Genomic DNA, 16,638 nt, shown 5'->3' on the forward strand with positions numbered 1-16,638 from the left:
AGAGATTTTCAGGGAGAATTTGCTATCCCAAACTGGGCAAATGACTTGCAAAAATCAGAGCCCAGTGGAGGGTTTCTAATAACTGTCTCTGTGTCCAGTCTACTTTGCTGAGCCTTAGCCGAACCCTTGCCCGACAGAGCCTTTGGGACCCACATCGCTGCTTTGTGGGTCGGTATCCAGCCTCCTATGTGAGAAATATCCCCACCTAAGCCTCTTTCTTTACTGTCAAGTATTTACATCTGCAAGCCTTGGGACCTCACACTCTCTCTACCCTGGTCAGCTGGCTGAATCTTTCTCCCCACTTTGTTAGAAACCTCTGAAAGAAATCTTGCCCAGTCTCCCGCTCCGGAGTTGGGCCCACCCCCTAATCTTTCCTGGACCTCAACCCCCACCCCCGAAAGGGGAAGAAGGAAGGTTAGTGCTTGCAAGGCGGGAGGGAGGGCCCCAAGTGTCACAATTACCTGCCACCTGGCCTGCCCGGTCCTCCCTTCCCCGGCCCCCAGCTCCACCCACCTCCCGCGGCGCCCGCCCTCCCCCGGGCTCCGACCCGACTGGCCCGTCCCTCCCGCCCCGGGCTCCGGCCTCCGCCGCCGTCCAATGGCCGAAGGGCAGGGCAAGCTGAGCAAGCCGCGGCAGCCCGGCCGGGTCTCCGCCCTGTTCCCGGTCCCAGATCCAGGACCGGGCGGCTTTTAAATGCCACCCAGGGCCGGCGCGGCGCGGGCCTCGCCACCTTTCTTTGCCGGCAGCGGCAGCGGGAGCCGCAGCGGCTCGGGCAGGGACTCCGCGGCGGCCGCGCAGGTCCCGGAGGCAGCAGCCAGCTCGGAGCTGGGGCTCCGCGGCCCCCGCCCGCCCTCCGCTGCTCCGGGCCCTGCCCGCCGGGTCGCCGCCGGGCCCCCGGGCGAGCGCGCGCGTGGCCGTGTGTGCGCGCCCGCGCCCGCCTCGGACCCGCGCGCCGCGTCCCGCGTCCCCCGCCGCCCGGCCGCCCGCCGCGCAGCGCAGGAACATGGCGGGGTCGGTGGCCGACAGCGACGCCGCGGTGGTGAGTGTGCGGGTGCGGGCCCCTCCCGCCCTTCCCGCCGCCCCGCACGCCGCCGCGCTGGCCCAGCGGGGCCGGGACGAGGGCAAGCTGCAGGCCCAGCGCGGCGCCCCCGCGCGGGAAGGCGCCCGGTACCTGTTAGCCGGCGCGGGCTGTGCGGGCCGGCGTGGGGGCGGGGAGGGGCTCCCGGGCGGAGGCGCTGGGCTGGAGGAGGCTGTGGGGCGACGCGGAGGAGAGAGGCCCGCAGCCCTGGCCGGTGCAGTCGGTGGCCAGGTGTGTGCGCGGTGCACGTGTGTGCGCGTGGGTGCGTGTCCGGGGCGCGCTCCCCGCAGCCGCCCGATGTCCTGGGGATTCCTTGATGGAAGCGAGTCGGTGCCCCGGGCGCCTGAGAGAAGTTGAGCGCTGCTGCCTTACTTCAGCCACGTCCCCAAGGGCAGGCCCGGGCGACACCGGTTGCAGAGGTTGCAGAATCCTCTGTAGTTGAAGAGGGGCCTGTCCACCTCCTGCCTTCTCGGAGGCCCTCGACCTTGAATTTGATCTGGATCTGAAGGATGTTTCGCTACCTGATGGAAGAAACGGTTTTGTTCCTGGGGAGGTGGGTGGTTCGTGAGGTTATTTAATGGACTATGAGGAGGCATCTTCTGCAGAAACTGGCTGTGTGTTTGTGAAGGGCTGCTGATGGGCTGCTGGATTCAGACCGATTTATGTAGGTTTTCCCTCTGCCAAAACCCCGAAGAAAAAAGGGTCTGTGGAAAGCCAATCTGTGTGCTTCTATTTTTAGAAACTGGATGATGGGCATTTAAACAACTCCTTGGGCTCTCCAGTTCAAGCCGATGTGTACTTCCCACGACTGGTAAATGTGTTGCGCTGTGCTCCGTGTCTCTGCCTGTACCCCTTTATACCTACATTTTCCTAAGGGTCAGGTCTTCAGGATCTGAGGACTTGGCCCTTCTCTAACAGCCTGTAAACTTGCTGTTTCTCCACTGCTTTGCAGATCGTTCCATTTTGTGGGCACATTAAAGGTGGCATGAGACCAGGCAAGAAGGTGTTAGTGATGGGCATCGTAGACCTCAACCCAGAGAGGTAAGGCAGAGTCCTGCCGTCCTCAGAATTATTAGGCAGTGGCAGGGCCCTGCCCACTCCTGTTGTGGTTTAGTCTCTTCCTCTTCCTCTCCTTGTGGACAGTGTTGCTAGTTGAGCATGCCAAGAAAGTACCATGTTCCCATGAAAAGAATGTGTATGAATCCTAGCCATCATTTCTCCAGACAGCTATTTATATCAGAGATGATAAATATAGACCCATATTTTCTCGTTGACCCTTAGAGAGGCCAAAGCAGTTTTTTTTCCCCTTTTTTTACAGTTTTGAAACATTCTTGGAACAAAAATCAACAGTATAAGTAGGAACCAAACCTTACAAGACATTATTTCTTCTGAGTCAGTTCTGAGGCTGTTTTTTGAGAATTCTGAAGTAGATTAAGATACAGATGTGTGAATCATTTGGGGTACTTGAACTGTTATTTCAGGCATTTTCAATTCTAGCAAAGTTTTCAACAGGGCCTGCTTTCAGTAATAAAACTAGTTTAAATATAATCCTACTTCTCTGTAGTCTAAACTGTTATGAAGAGTAATGACCTATTAAACACAGACACACCAAGAAGAGGAATGACTAGGATCTTGTTGAAATGTTATATCCAATCCTGAATAAATGAGACTATTTTGTTTTCAGTTTTGCAATCAGTTTGACCTGCGGTGACTCGGAAGATCCTCCTGCTGATGTGGCCATTGAACTCAAAGCTGTGTTCACAGACAGGCAGCTACTCAGAAATTCTTGTATATCTGGGGAAAAGGGTGAAGAGCAGTCAGCAATCCCTTACTTCCCATTCATCCCAGACCAGCCATTCAGGGTGAGTACCTCCAGTGCCACAGCCACAACCACTGGCAGAGCAGTAACGTTCTCCTTATCTCTTGTGTGCCAACCATACTTTTAGCAGCCAGAATTTCTGCATGGCCAGGAATTTTGTCACCTAGTGGTGAAAGAAAAAATTTAAAAAGAGTACTGTATGCTGATGGAAATTAAATACTCACCAAAGGCTGTCCAGCCCATACATTTAGTAAATACACCCATATTTAAATAACCAGATTGTTAATACTGAACACTTACTATACTAAGCTATTAGGTAGGTATTAATTTAATAAGCACTTTGCTATGTACTAATGAACATGACATGAAGCATATAGTAAATACTTGCCCCCAAATATCTGATTGGTTAGTAAATATTAATAAGTGTCTGGAAGTTTCCTCATTTTTTTTTTTTAGTCTGAAAGTAGCTCAGAACCTTATTAGTCACAACTTCTTGAAACACTGAATGATTATCATTTCTTGCTCTCTTTTCCCTTTGCTAATGAGGCCATGCCTGTGACCTTGTTTTTCTCCTTGGGTTAATTAAGCCTCAGTCTATTTCATGGTCACAGGCTGTATGGCTGACAAATTCCTTCTCTTGGACCTGAATGAATATAGATTTTCTACATACTGTCTAGCAGGCAGGAAACACAACCCCAACTTGCCCATGTATCAGGCAACATTAGCAGCACCTTCTTTAGCACCTCCTTCCACGGAGGACAGTGCCAAATAAGAGATACAAGTCAGTAGTACGTTAAAAAAAGACTTACTGTAATGTGAGACCCTGTGATGAAATTCTCTTCATCACATCCCGTTAACAGTAAGCTCTGTTTTTGTTTTCTTTTTTTTGGTACTAGGGATCGAACTCACGACCTCACGCTTGCCAGGCAGGCACTTATGCCACTGAGCTAAATCCCCGGCTGCTCTGTGTTATATATGAGCCTGCTCAAGCAGAACTACCATTAATATGTTGTTCTCCATCTAAAGGCTTCAAAAGCCTTATGATTATTTCCCTTTACAGTATAGGGAGAAAATAAGGATCCATACCTTTTGCATCAGTGGTAAATTTGAGGTGGTTACCCTTCTCATACTCTGGAGAAGGTACCCTTCACTCATTTTCACATCCCATATCTCCCTTCAGGATGGTAATGTCCCCTTAGACTCTTCTTGGCTGTAACAGTTTCTTAATTAGGAACCTTAATCCCTAGCTCATGAGTGTAAGCAACCAGAGTTTCTGATTGCTAGAAGAAATATAATGTTCCCCAACAACAACATCACAGTGAAATAGACCCTTGGTGATATAATTTTATCAATAATATGAATTAAATGTGACTAATAGTATATATGGAATCTCTCCTTACCTATTAAATACCAGTGTTTTTAATTAATACATCATCGCACAGAGCCAGTAATTCTGTCATGAATAACAAGGGAAAGGAGTGGAAAAGCTTTTACCATGTGGAATCAGTATTTCTGTTTGGCTTAACAAAGCCTTGTTAATTACACAGTCTTAGTCCAATGGTAATTACTGTGTAACCTTCTGCCTACTTCAGTGTTTATTATATTTTAGTGCCTACATTGTTATTACATACTACTAATCGGTACCACTTCTGCCTCATGAGGGGCTTCTCTGAAGGTGAATTGGAATTGTTCAGGGGTAGACAGTGTAGGCATTAAATGCCATATGTACTATTTCACATCACTTTCTGGAGTGCAAGAAATGTTAGAAGCCTAAGCAATTTAAAATCTTTAAACGATATAAAATAGTATAGAGCAGTGGTTCTCAAAGTGTTTTCTCTAACCCAATGACATTAGCATCACCTTGGAATTTGGTAGAAAGTGCAGATTCTGAAACTTTACCTTGGAACTACTGACCTGAGAATTTGGGGAGTGGATCCCAGCAATCTGTGGTTCAACTAGCTTTCTCTGGTTTAACTGCATTCTGATGTTTGAGAATCAATGAAGATTATGCCTTTTTTTCCTCCCCCTAAAATGAAGTTTGTTTTCCCCACCAGGGTTCATTGAAATCATGAATTAATATATTTATTTTGTTTGTTCCAGGTGGAAATTCTTTGTGAGCACCCACGTTTCAGAGTGTTTGTGGATGGACACCAACTTTTTGATTTTTACCATCGTATTCAAACATTATCTGCAATTGACACCATAAAGATAAATGGGGACCTCCAGATCACCAAACTTGGCTGATGTTTAAACCACCTCTGTTTCAAATAGAATCAGGTGCCACAACTACATGACTATTGGTCTGGAAGAAGTGTCCTATCAAGATGTAGAGACTTAAAAAGAAAACAAAAGGCAACCTTCACTGTCTTCTTTCTGTGCAGTTTAAACCCACAATGACAACTTCAGCTATGGTTTGCCCATAGAGAGAAAGCTGTTGGACAAAGACATCGAGCCATTATTCCCCAAACAAAGTAATACATTTATGCTGGATTTTATTCAGACTAAACTAAAATGGATTGGTCATGATTGGTGAATTGGTATCAAATTATTCATCATTTTAAACCAAGGTGATGTTTAGAAACGAAAATGCCAAGGGCATTTAAAACAACGGTACACCGAAATCAACGCATTTCTGCACAGAAGTGGAATTGTGTAGCACAACCAACATTTTAGTCAGGGTATTTACATAGAATGTAGGTTATTCAGAGTTTAATTTTTTTTCTGTTTTTTTCTTTCTTTCTTTCTTTCTTTCTTTTTTTTTTTTTTTTTTTGCACACCGTAAGGTCAATTCAGATTTTTGAAGCTTTCTTGTAGCTATTTATTTATATTCAACGTTTGTGTTAGAGAATGAGCACTGTCTCAAGAACAGCAAGTTATAAACTTTTGAATGTATAAATATATTAGGTTGAGGAGAGAAAATTACATATTATAATCATATGTGGATTTATACCTTAAAGAATCAGGTTGTATTCTCCAAACCCCTGAACTTTGGATCTCCTCATATAAATGTTGTAAGTGCTTTTGGGAAAAATTTGCAATGTTTCGATAAAACTGCTTTTTAAGATACTATCAATTATGTAAAATTCTATTTACATTCTCCTTACTGTGAATTAGCACAGTATTGGGTTCTTTAAAACAAATTAACTACTCCCTAGACTTACATAATAGTTCATTAAGTTGTTATTAAATTGAAAACACGTAAGAAGTGACTGCATAAACAATTTTTGAGTAGTATGTAGACTTTAAAAAGTATAATATGAAAATGATTCTGGAATACAGTATAAAGCACAAGCAAATGGCCCCACATAACTTACTTGGAAATAATTTATATCAACTTAAGCTGTTAGCTCATTGTGTAATTTTCATTATGTGACCCTCACTGATATCCCAAAGCAGTGCCTTTGGAGCTTCAGAGTAGAAGATGCTTCTTACTGTCTTGGCTTGGAGTACATAGTAGGACAGAATGGGATCCAGATTAGGAAAGGATCTAGTTGTTTATCTGAAAGATTAAGTCCTGGGACTCTGAAGTCTGAGTCCAGCCAACAGTGTGAATGCTTCCAATGAAGTATAGAACTTTCTATGCACTTGTGAAGTGATCACACTGTGGTGTATCTCCAGCAGGAGGCTACAAACTGTAAATGTCACTGTAAGGCCAGAGATGGTTGGAGTCCTGGGAGCTAGACTTCACAAAGTGTGTTGACCCTAAAAAGAAGGACTCTTGGCATTGCTTTGGCTAGGTAGTGGGGGAAGAAAGGGGTGCTGGGGTGGGGGTATATTTATATATAATTTAGATTTTGTTTGTACAGCATACTGCGTCTTGTTATGACATGTCCTTGTCCTGCTTTGCTTTTTTACACATCATGCAGAGGCACTGAAGTGGTCAGATCATTTTCATGTGTCGAGAATGTAGACAGTGTTTCAGTACCAAAGTCTTAAAACTAACTAAAATTGTAAATTTTTTATAGGTAATATACTTGGATTCTTCTCAACTTTGGAACTGTTTACCGCAGTTCTATGGTGTTATATACAAAGATACTTGATCCAAAAAGACTAGCTGCATATTACAAGCTGTTTATATCAGCTAAATGAGCCATATTCAGCTCTCAGGGCTGATCTGTGGCTCCGGGTATTTTCAAGCCTGTGTTTAACCTTTCACTCCTCACTTACTAGGAGAGACTTAGAGGGTACCTTGAAATTTATTTGTAGTGGCTTCAATTCAGCTGTGATGGAAGAGGCTGTGGGAGGGCTCTTCTGATTGCCCATTGTGCCCACCCCCTGCATAATTCAATGGAAACTTGAGGAGCAGGCTCTAACTGATTGGAAGTGACACTGTGTTCTCTCAACCTATCAGCTAACTCATTAGCAGCCAAGCCCTTAGGCAGCTTAGTGTGAAAATACAGTATTAACCCTTCATTTCCCTGTGAGGTCAGGAGGAACCACCTAGATAAGCCTACTGGGATTAATCTAAATGGTGTGATGGCCTAGGTTTAGCTAAATGAGTAGGGAGCCGTCTATCCAGCAATAAACTGGAATATGTTCATACTCTGTCCTTGGCATGTGAGGTGTAAGGTGGGAATTTCAGGGTGGAAAGTGCAATTTAAAGCTTCACAGGAAAACATTTGTATATGTAAGGAGTTATTTCTGTCCTGAGCCCAAGTTTTGCAATAACCCAAACCTAGGAATAACAATCAGGCTCTGGGGAAATAAAAGACAGGCTTTAGACAATCTGTTTCTGCAGCAAAATTGAAATGAATGTGTATATCTACTTAATCAGTTAATGAAAGTGACTTCTGCTTTCTGGGCTATCCCAGAATTGTCTTAAAAGTATTTTTTTAAATTTTGAAACCCCATTTCAAATCTTACCAACCTCAGTTCAAAACCCGCTAAGAGGTTACTCTTAGAATTGATGCTTTGTTAAGTGACAAATCCATTTTGTATTTAAAAGAAAATATCCAGAAAGAGGGAGAAAGCCCTATTGCCTTGAGAAACAGCCATGGCATTTTCTGGCATTAATGTAAAAATAATGTTCCTATGATAAAATATTTTCAAAGAAACACTTTCTTATTTACTGCGTGGTGTAAAATGTTGCTAAATGTGTTGTTACATTATGTCACTGCTGAAAGTTATTTGCACTATAATAAAGGAATTTTCTACAAAATAATCTCCAGTTTATTACATGCTGTGTTTGGTCCTATAATACACTTAGCATAGACTGTGTGGACTAGCAATGATCCCTCAATTTCACTTACACTCTAAGACCACTTGATAATGTGTTTCCCACACTTGAGTTAAAATAGGGAAGTGTCTTAGGGGCTTCCAGAGACCAAATGAGTAATTTGCTTACAGTAAATGTAATTTGCTTACAGTAAATTCATTTTTTGGTGTACAGTTTTATGAGTTGTAACATTCAGAATGTAACTATCATTTTATTAGGATACAAAATCATTACCTTGCCTCTACCCCCCAAATTCTCCTGTACCATCCCTTTGTAGTTAAATTTGTCCCCAAATATAACTGATTAGGGAACCACAGTTCTGTTTCCCTTGCGTAGAATTTTGCATTTTTCTGAATGTCATAAAAGGTACATCACACAATGTATAATCTATTGGGGTTGGCTTCATTCATGTGTGTATCAGTAGTTTTTTCTGCTGTGCAGTATTCCACTGTATGGATATTCATTTCTTTATCCAGTCACCTGTTGAAGAAGTGAATTCCTGGTAATACAGCCTTAGTACCATATGTATACATTAGCAAGACTATGTTTCTTCCCTTTCCTGTGGTTTAAATAATTAGGGAATTTGATCCTTTGGTTATTAAACCTACAAATATTACTGGATGGCAAATAGAAATTTGTCCAGTTACCAGTTATCAAAGGCTAATTAGATCTTAATTAGTTTTATTAAGAGGGCAAAAGTCTGAGAGTAGTTTGCTGCTTGTTCTGATGTGGCTTTTGCAGTTCAGTCCAGACAGGGAAGAGGTCTGTTAAGGTGGGGACAATTTACTACAACTGTTGGGCACAGATAGGAGAACCCCCACACCCCAGTCAGGCTAAGACAGTACCTTGGGGGACATGATATTATACTTGTTTGATGGCAGCATGTTGCATTGTTAGATGGTCTGGAAGAAATGGGTCACTGGAGCCTCTGAGTGACATAAACCCTCAGGGTCCTCACTTAGCAACAAGGGTTTATTGAGCTGTGTCTGTAGTTGCAGGCTCTTGGATCCATCCATGAGTAAAAAGACAAAAGTCTCTGGTGGTTTGAAACTTCAGTGTGCTTAAAAATCACCCAGAAAGTCTGTTTACGGGGCAGCAACTCTAGCCCCACCCCTGGAAGAGTCTGTTTTAGTAGGTCTGGAGTAGGACCCAGGAGATTGTGTTTTTGAGAAATGACCTGAATGTAAATTGTTCTGCATCCCAGATTAAGCGACTGTGCCTTCAGGAACTCCTGGCCAATCACTGAATCACACTGTTGGGATGAATGGGCCTTGAGATTCTGACCAGTGGCCATTGTTCTAGGAAAACTTTTTCAAAATGTAGATCCCACCTTGCCAAAATCCTATACCTGCCATCAGAACATGACAACTGTGTGGTGTTGTTCCTAACTTAACCTTCACTCCCCTTCCTGCCTCTACCTTAAAGAATTCTGCCTTTCAAAGGACTCTTGTAGAAATCCTACTTTGCGCTGGTTTAGGGTAAAGTAGCACTCAGGTGTCCATCTTAAATAATGAATGCTCCTAAAAGATTGAGGTTCTGGAGGAGGTCTGTTTTCCTTCTTAATAAGCATTTGCATTGGCCATTCACAGGAAAATCAAACAGCAGGCTGGAGAGTGGGGCAGATGTGCATGTGATTGGTAAAGAGCTAAAGAGCAAGCAGTAATGGTTTTCAGGGCCTTTTGAAATGAGCTTGAAGTCTTCACACACACACAAATGCTACTGACACAATGTTGCAGGGTTGCTCCAGCCACTTGCTTCCTGATCACCATGTGAATTTCACAATGGCTTTTCCAAAAAAGCAAAAAAGCCCCACATGAGGCAGAGAACTGCTTTGTGAAACATACACTCCATAATTAATTTAAATGGGTGTATCTAAGGTGCCCAACCTAGAGAGCAGGGCAAGAGACAGCCGCTGACGCTTAGTCTCACTTTGATACACCCTTCCATCTCCCCAAAGAGGTTGACTAGGTGAGCAAATAGGAGGCAAGGAGGCACCATTGCTCGATAGGGCAACAAACGATCCCTAAATAATAGGCCCTGGGAAACAGCAAACCAGTCACAGGCCTTGGAGATGATGTAGAATTTGGGGGCCTTCCAAGCTTTCATGAGTCAGAAGGATAACAAGCATCTGCTAATAACCCAGTGCCTCCCTTTCTTTTAATTTGTTCCTTTTTAAATGGACTCTCATGTCACCCAAACTTGTCTCCTAGGCTTCAGGATCCTCTCACTGTCACTTCCCAAGTATATCTGGGACTACAGGTGTGAAACCACCATGCCTCTGCTGTCATTAATCCTAAAACAACAGGTACAAATAAGGTGTGCCTAAGCAGTTGTTCCAGGAAGAGGAGGAGGTAAAGGGCAAGTCTAATGAGGGTGAGGAGTCCCGAGTGGGGATTTGAGCCCTCTGGATTTGAGGTGTGTGCTCAAGGGAGGCTTTAAACATGCAGCCTTCATCTTCCTCCTGTGGGATTAAGGATTGCAGCAGTACTGCTGGCAATGTGTTTGGAGAACCAGAAGTGACAACAGGTATTCAGGAGTAAAAATATTTCTTACAACTGATCAAACCAGAGCTTAAAATCATTGTGACTCCAGGGTCTATGGTAATCCTCCACAGTTTTATAAAGACATAGTATAAAAAGCGCTAATCTTAACGGGCTGGGTATATAGCTCAGCAGCATAGTGCATGTATGAGCCCTGTGTTCCATTTTCAGCACTAAAAAAATATAGTAATCCTCAAGATTGTTCTAATTCATCAGAATGTGTTTTTGTATAATTTTACTGGAGTCTTAATTTATTTAAAAATCTAACCAGAATCAGCAGTGCACTGTTTTTAAATAGAGTGATATTTGTGAAACTGACTTGAAGGATTTTTCCTAATGCAATAAAAATGACCTCTAGCTCAGCACAAAGTGACATTTAATGGTATACTAAAATTGAACATGGAAGATATGCAGAAAATAATGCAGAACAGCTCAAAACAATTTTTGTTTCTAATGAGAGTCTTCATGGAATAGTACGCTTTGTTACATTAAGATTCTAATTAACCATTCCCTTATCACATTTTTTAATCCTCAAATTAAAAAAAAAGCATAGTAGAGCATGAGATCACACAAGATGGTGGCACCTGCTTGTAATCCTAGCACTCCAGGAGGCTGAGGCAGGAGGATCACAGCCCAGCCTTGGCAACTTAGTGAGTTGATAAGACCCTGACTCAATTAAAATAAAGAAAAAAGGGATAGGGAAGCAGCTCAGTACAAAGGTCTTGGGTTCGATCCCCAGTACAAAACAAAAACCAGAAAAATAAAAGAAAGGAAGGGGAAAAGGAAAAAATAGGACTGTTCTTGTTCTCATACAGGCCTGAATTAAAGTGACATGCATGGGATTTCCTCACAGGTTTGCTTAAGACTGCTGACAATCTCTTTGCATTTGTAAATCACATACATTCCTGATTTGGGAGTCCCCTTGCAATCCTCAATAACTTTAAAAATAAGTAAATATTTTTTAAAATTTAGCCTCAACTTGAAAGACAACTACCAACCTTTAAAAATAGTTATGCTTTTAAGTGTAATTAATTAATGTCCATAGTGCGTCTCTCCTACAAGAGAATCATTTATAACTGATGAACTAGTGACTCTAGATATTAATGGAGCACTTTTATAAGAAGTCATCATATTAGACACTGTGGGTTATAAAAAGAAATGAGACACACACCATTTATCCTTGAAGAATTTATGATACAACTGGAAAGGCAGGATATGTGCATAAAATATATGTAAAGATGAATGTCTGTAAGTACTCAGTGCCAGACCTAGTGGGTAGGACTCTCTCTGCACGCTATGAGAGTTTGGGGAAGACAGAGTTTATTGCTTTCTGGGGTGACCAGAAAGGCATCTGGGTCTAAAAGGTTTCATTTGGCTTCCAGAGGTCTGAATGCTCTTTGTACTTCAAGGGCTCACAACTCATCAGGGCACACTAACTTCACATTTGGGCTATGGGGCCAGTGTAAATGTCCTAACGCTTGCTGACGTGGTTAAAGTTTTGGTCTTCCCCACAAGGAATGATGGGAGCAGCTCTGTGCAGTCAATAACAAACCACAGAAGTCTGGCCTAGAGGAAACACTTTCTTTAAGCCCTTAGCAAAGAAAGGTTTGCTTCGCCGACTGTTGGTGAGGAATCACTCTGTGAACGTACTCAAACTTCAATTTCACACATTTGGCATCAAAATAAACAAAGCCAAAAAATGCCACAGGTAGAAAAAGAATAACTTAAATCTGGTGGTTAAGTCTGCCTCTCATCCCATCAAAAAAGCCAAGACTCTAAGAATGGGGTTCTGTTTCCTGCGGCTCTCAACGTTGAAACCTTCAGCTTCCAGAAATGTATTTAAAGATACCGTTAGTATTTCTTATGCATCACCCCTGACTACAAACGAAATCTTCCATCTGGTACTCAACCAAAATAAAACCAAAGATCTGCTCCAGCACTTGATGTAAAACTTCAGTTTGGAACACGCTAAGAGATAGTCTCCAAATCAACCCTTTCTAAAATATTTCTGAAGGGAAAATTTGACATTAAGCTGTTTTTCCTTTATGTATGCTGACTTTGCCTTATTTACGCTGACTTTTGCACCTATGTACAAAGGTAAGACACTATTGTACTGTTTACCTGAGTGGATAATTTTCTTGTTTATATATAATAGCCAGTTTTGGCTCTAGACATAGGTTTGTCCAATGCAACTTGGTGTGCTGATGGATATGTTTTATATTCTGCTCTGTTCAGTATGGTAGCAACCAGCAACATGTGCTGTTTAGCATTTAAAATGTGAAGACTATGACCAAGGAACTGAATTTTCCATTGTATTTCATTATAATTAATTTAAACTTTAAATGGCCACATATGGCTTATAACTACCATCTTTTCAGTATAGGTGTAGATATTAGGTTTAGTTTCCTCTAGGCCCTCTTGGCTTAGTTTTAGTTTCCTCTAGATCCTCTAAGGATATCAAGGCAGCAAAGTTCCTATGTGAACCTAAGCCATGTTCACCCTTAAATTCAGAAAAATCTAGATACCTTCCAAAGGCTAGTGAAGGTCTGTTCATGAAGGCATCGTGGGAAAGAAATCCTAAGGGAAGAAAGAGTCCTTAAGCAGTTGCTTTCAGGAGGACAGGTAAGCTGGAGACACAGTTGGTGACTGCTGCCTCACATCTAGCCTGATAGAGACACACCTGAAATTTATAACAGGGATTGCCCTCAACACTCACTTCTATATGGAGCCCCCTTCTCAGAGCACTAAAGGGTGAGGTGGCATCAGCACAGGCAGCACTCAGCAGCCAGTTGTCCATTCAGCACCTCCCTAGGTGCCAGGCAGGGTTCTGGGTCCTGAGTGTTGTGTGCCATGTGCTGCTGCTGATCCAGATTCTCTTCCGCAACCTCAGACACCTGTCTGCAATAACACTGATGCTACTGCTGAACATCAGAGGAGTAGCTGTCCATTGGGGAATTGCAGGGACGATCAGGAGCATTTATTTTTATGACCAATACTCTTGCATTTATGTGTTCATCTAAACCACAAGTGGCAGTCGCCTTGGAAGAGCCTTGGCACCATTCTGAAATCTTGCCAATCTTGAAAAAAAAATGTAAGGTTTTGCTCTATCTTCAAACTATTGCAAAAACCATTAGGCAGTAAGAAATTTTATTGACCATTTTGTGGATAAAGGAATATTTATCACCCACCACCAAAGAAACAAGGGGATAAAAATCCCTACTAGGCATGTATTTATCCCTCAAATCTCCTGTAGATTCCAGCCTCTCTTGGAACTTCTCCGGCTCCTCAATTCACTTCCACATGCAGAGCTATTTGCCCCGTTAAAGTGCTCCAAGAGAGCTTTTTAAAGTATTCATCCAGCAAGGCCCATTTTCTCCATGAGGGAAAGTCTGCTCCAAAAAAATAGTAAGATTTCTCTATCATTTTGTTGGTTAATTTCTTTAACTCTCTGCTTCATTTCCTAAAGAACTCAAGACAGCAAAAATTGGTAGCATCAAGATAGGGGAGAACAAAAGTGCCAGTACCTCCTCCTGCTTTCTAGTCTTAGGAACAGATTTTAATATCTCCTCTTCAAATTCTCCAATAATTTTATTTTAAATAAGTTACCTCATTCCCTCTCCATGGCCTCCTGTCATTCATTTGCTTACTGTTTGTTTCTCCTCCAAGATAATAATTTCCATCAGAGCGAGTACCATATACATTTTGTTCACTAGACACAGAAAAAACAGTGAATAAATGCTTATTAAATGAATGGCAGCCATGCCCAAAATTAGAGACTTCTTAAATTTAGAGCAATAAGCACTTATTATTTCATATAGTTTCTGTTGGTCAGGAATTTGAGAGCAGTTTCGCTGGTACTTCTAACTGAGAATCTCCTGAGATAACACAGTGATGCTGTTGCTCAGGGCTGCAGCCACCCAAGATTTAACTGGGACTAGAGGACCTGCTTCCATTGAGGCTCACTCACATGGCCATTGGCTACGTGAACTTCTCTGTAGCGTTGCTTAAGTGTCTTCACAATATAGTAATTGGAGAGTCTTCCAGAGAGATTAACCCAGGACCAAGTAAAGCAGAAGCTGGATGCCTTTCATGACCTACCCTCAGAAGTCACATGCACCAGCAACCCCCCCTTTTACCGAGGTCAGTCTATCCAGTGAGCGAGAGAACTACATGAGGAAGTGTGAGTACCAAAGGCAAGTGTGGTGGTGAGGCCTATAATCCCAGCACTCTGGGAGGCTGAGGTTGGAGGAACGCAAGCTCAACCCCAACCTTAACAATTTAGAAATTTAGTGAGACCTTGTCTCAAAACAAAAAATTTAAAAGGATAGAGGTTTTGCTCAGTGCAGAGGTCTAAATTTAATCCTCAGTACAAAAAATGTGACTATTAGGAGTTCTGGAGTCAAGGATTATTGGGAGTCACCTTAGAGGCTTACCATCACAAATGGCTGATTCATAACACATAGCTTGCATATTCGCAGCTTCATTTGTATGGTTCTAGAGTCCCTTGCCAAAGAAATGCTGTTTATGACTATTCCATTTTGTTGGAGACCACTACGAAGCAGCTCTGAGCAGGATTTAAAATAACTAATTGGCTTTCAATGTTTATCTGTGAGTCTATCCTAGGCCTCTGCCCCTTGCCTGGCAACAGGAGCTGATTCACAGCAAGTGAACATCTATGAATCACTGGTCCTGGCTGAGGCCTGTAGTGGCCTGTGAGGCCAGAGTCTATACCTCAAAGGGCAAGATAAGGCCTCAGCTTCAGACACTTGGCTCAAACATCAATGAAGTAGATAGACTGCAGCTATGGAAATTAGTCCTACTCTCATTTCTACTATGTCTTCATAATAAGACTTGATTCATTATTTGGAGATGTTCTTAAAGTTACTCCCAAGGTCCTGCTCACTGCCTGCACTTTCCTCAGTTTCCCCGCCCCTTGTTGTTGGACCTAATAAAAATGGGCATTCCAGAGAAGGCTTTGTCTTAGCCCTCAGAGTGTCGAGTTTGGCTAAAGGGTTTTCACCCTCTTGGAGCTCTAAAAATCATACCACTTGTCTCATTTTATTTAAACCTTCACCATACACTCATTTGGGAGATTGGGATCTAGGTCAGGACCTGATGACTGGTGCCAGAACAGAGACCTAAAATCTTTGGACTAGGAATTTTAGCCTGAACAAGTAAGTCCACCCAGAGTGGAAAGATTTGGATATGGAGGAGGCCTTCACAGGATGAAAACTTCACCAGGGATGCCTGGAGAAAAGAGAGGGAAGAAAAAGGATGAGTCTTCCTGCTGTGAAAAGCCATTTTATCTGGTAGTAAAATATGGGGAAAAAGGTTTTAGCCGATGAGCAAAGGTATTTACAACTGTTCCAAAGCCTGCTTAAACACTTAGGGGCTCATGTGCCAAAGAAAGACTTAACAAAAAATGTTAAAAGAGGTAACCAAATATAATTATTGGTTCCTCAAACAGGTACTATAGAAATTGATATTTGGGAAAGAGTTTTAAAAATCTTAAAAAGGCACACAGGGCAGGATAAATCATTTCCCCTGAGACCTCAACTTGGAATCTGGTCTGTTCAGTTTTAAAGAGCTCACAGTCAATAGTCTCTGATTGAGATACCGAGGGAAGAGAGCTCCCTGCTGAAGTATCTGCCACCAAAACAAAATCCTTACAGGGGTCACCTCAGCAGGAGCAAGAGCCTTTACAAAAATATCTCATACAGCTCTATCAAAAAAGTTACAGGTAGTAGGAAAGAGGCAGCTGAATGGGGAGAGAATAATACCCTCCCTGCTTGCTTTCCAATTGAAATTGAAAGAGATGCTAATGCTCATGTGTATTTTATTCATATGCCTTTTGAAATACAACTGCTAAAGTAATCTTAAAGTCTGGTTAACAATGGAGTCCAAAGTCCATTTACTGTGGGACTCTTACAAAATGTTTTGGATACATATCAATTGACACCTTATGATATCAAACATCTGGCACAAA

At 42.6% G+C, this 16,638-nt stretch overlaps 1 protein-coding gene across 1 annotated transcript; it reads left to right on the forward strand.

Annotated features, from left to right (window-relative positions):
* Positions 1-867: 867 nt before the first annotated feature.
* Lgalsl (galectin like) lies at positions 868-8,058 on the forward strand. Its single transcript, XM_063229514.1, has 5 exons — positions 868-1,039; positions 1,818-1,889; positions 2,031-2,119; positions 2,763-2,940; positions 4,998-8,058. The coding sequence occupies exons 1-5, from the start codon at positions 1,004-1,006 to the stop codon at positions 5,139-5,141; spliced, it is 519 nt and encodes a 172-aa protein (XP_063085584.1). The 5' UTR covers positions 868-1,003; the 3' UTR covers positions 5,142-8,058.
* Positions 8,059-16,638: the final 8,580 nt, after the last annotated feature.

This window comes from Cavia porcellus, unplaced genomic scaffold, assembly GCF_034190915.1.
Source record: "Cavia porcellus strain 051 isolate PalLab524CR breed Dunkin Hartley unplaced genomic scaffold, mCavPor4.1 scaffold_18, whole genome shotgun sequence".
In the NCBI taxonomy this organism is placed as follows: Eukaryota; Metazoa; Chordata; class Mammalia; order Rodentia; family Caviidae; genus Cavia; species Cavia porcellus.

Coding starts and splice junctions, on each gene's coding strand:
- Lgalsl (XM_063229514.1), top strand. CDS start 1,004: ATGGCGGGGTCGGTGGCCGACAGCGACGCCGCGGTG. Junction 1,890..2,030: donor ATGTGTACTTCCCACGACTG/GTAAATGTGTTG, acceptor ACTGCTTTGCAG/ATCGTTCCATTTTGTGGGCA. Junction 2,120..2,762: donor GTAGACCTCAACCCAGAGAG/GTAAGGCAGAGT, acceptor TTTTGTTTTCAG/TTTTGCAATCAGTTTGACCT.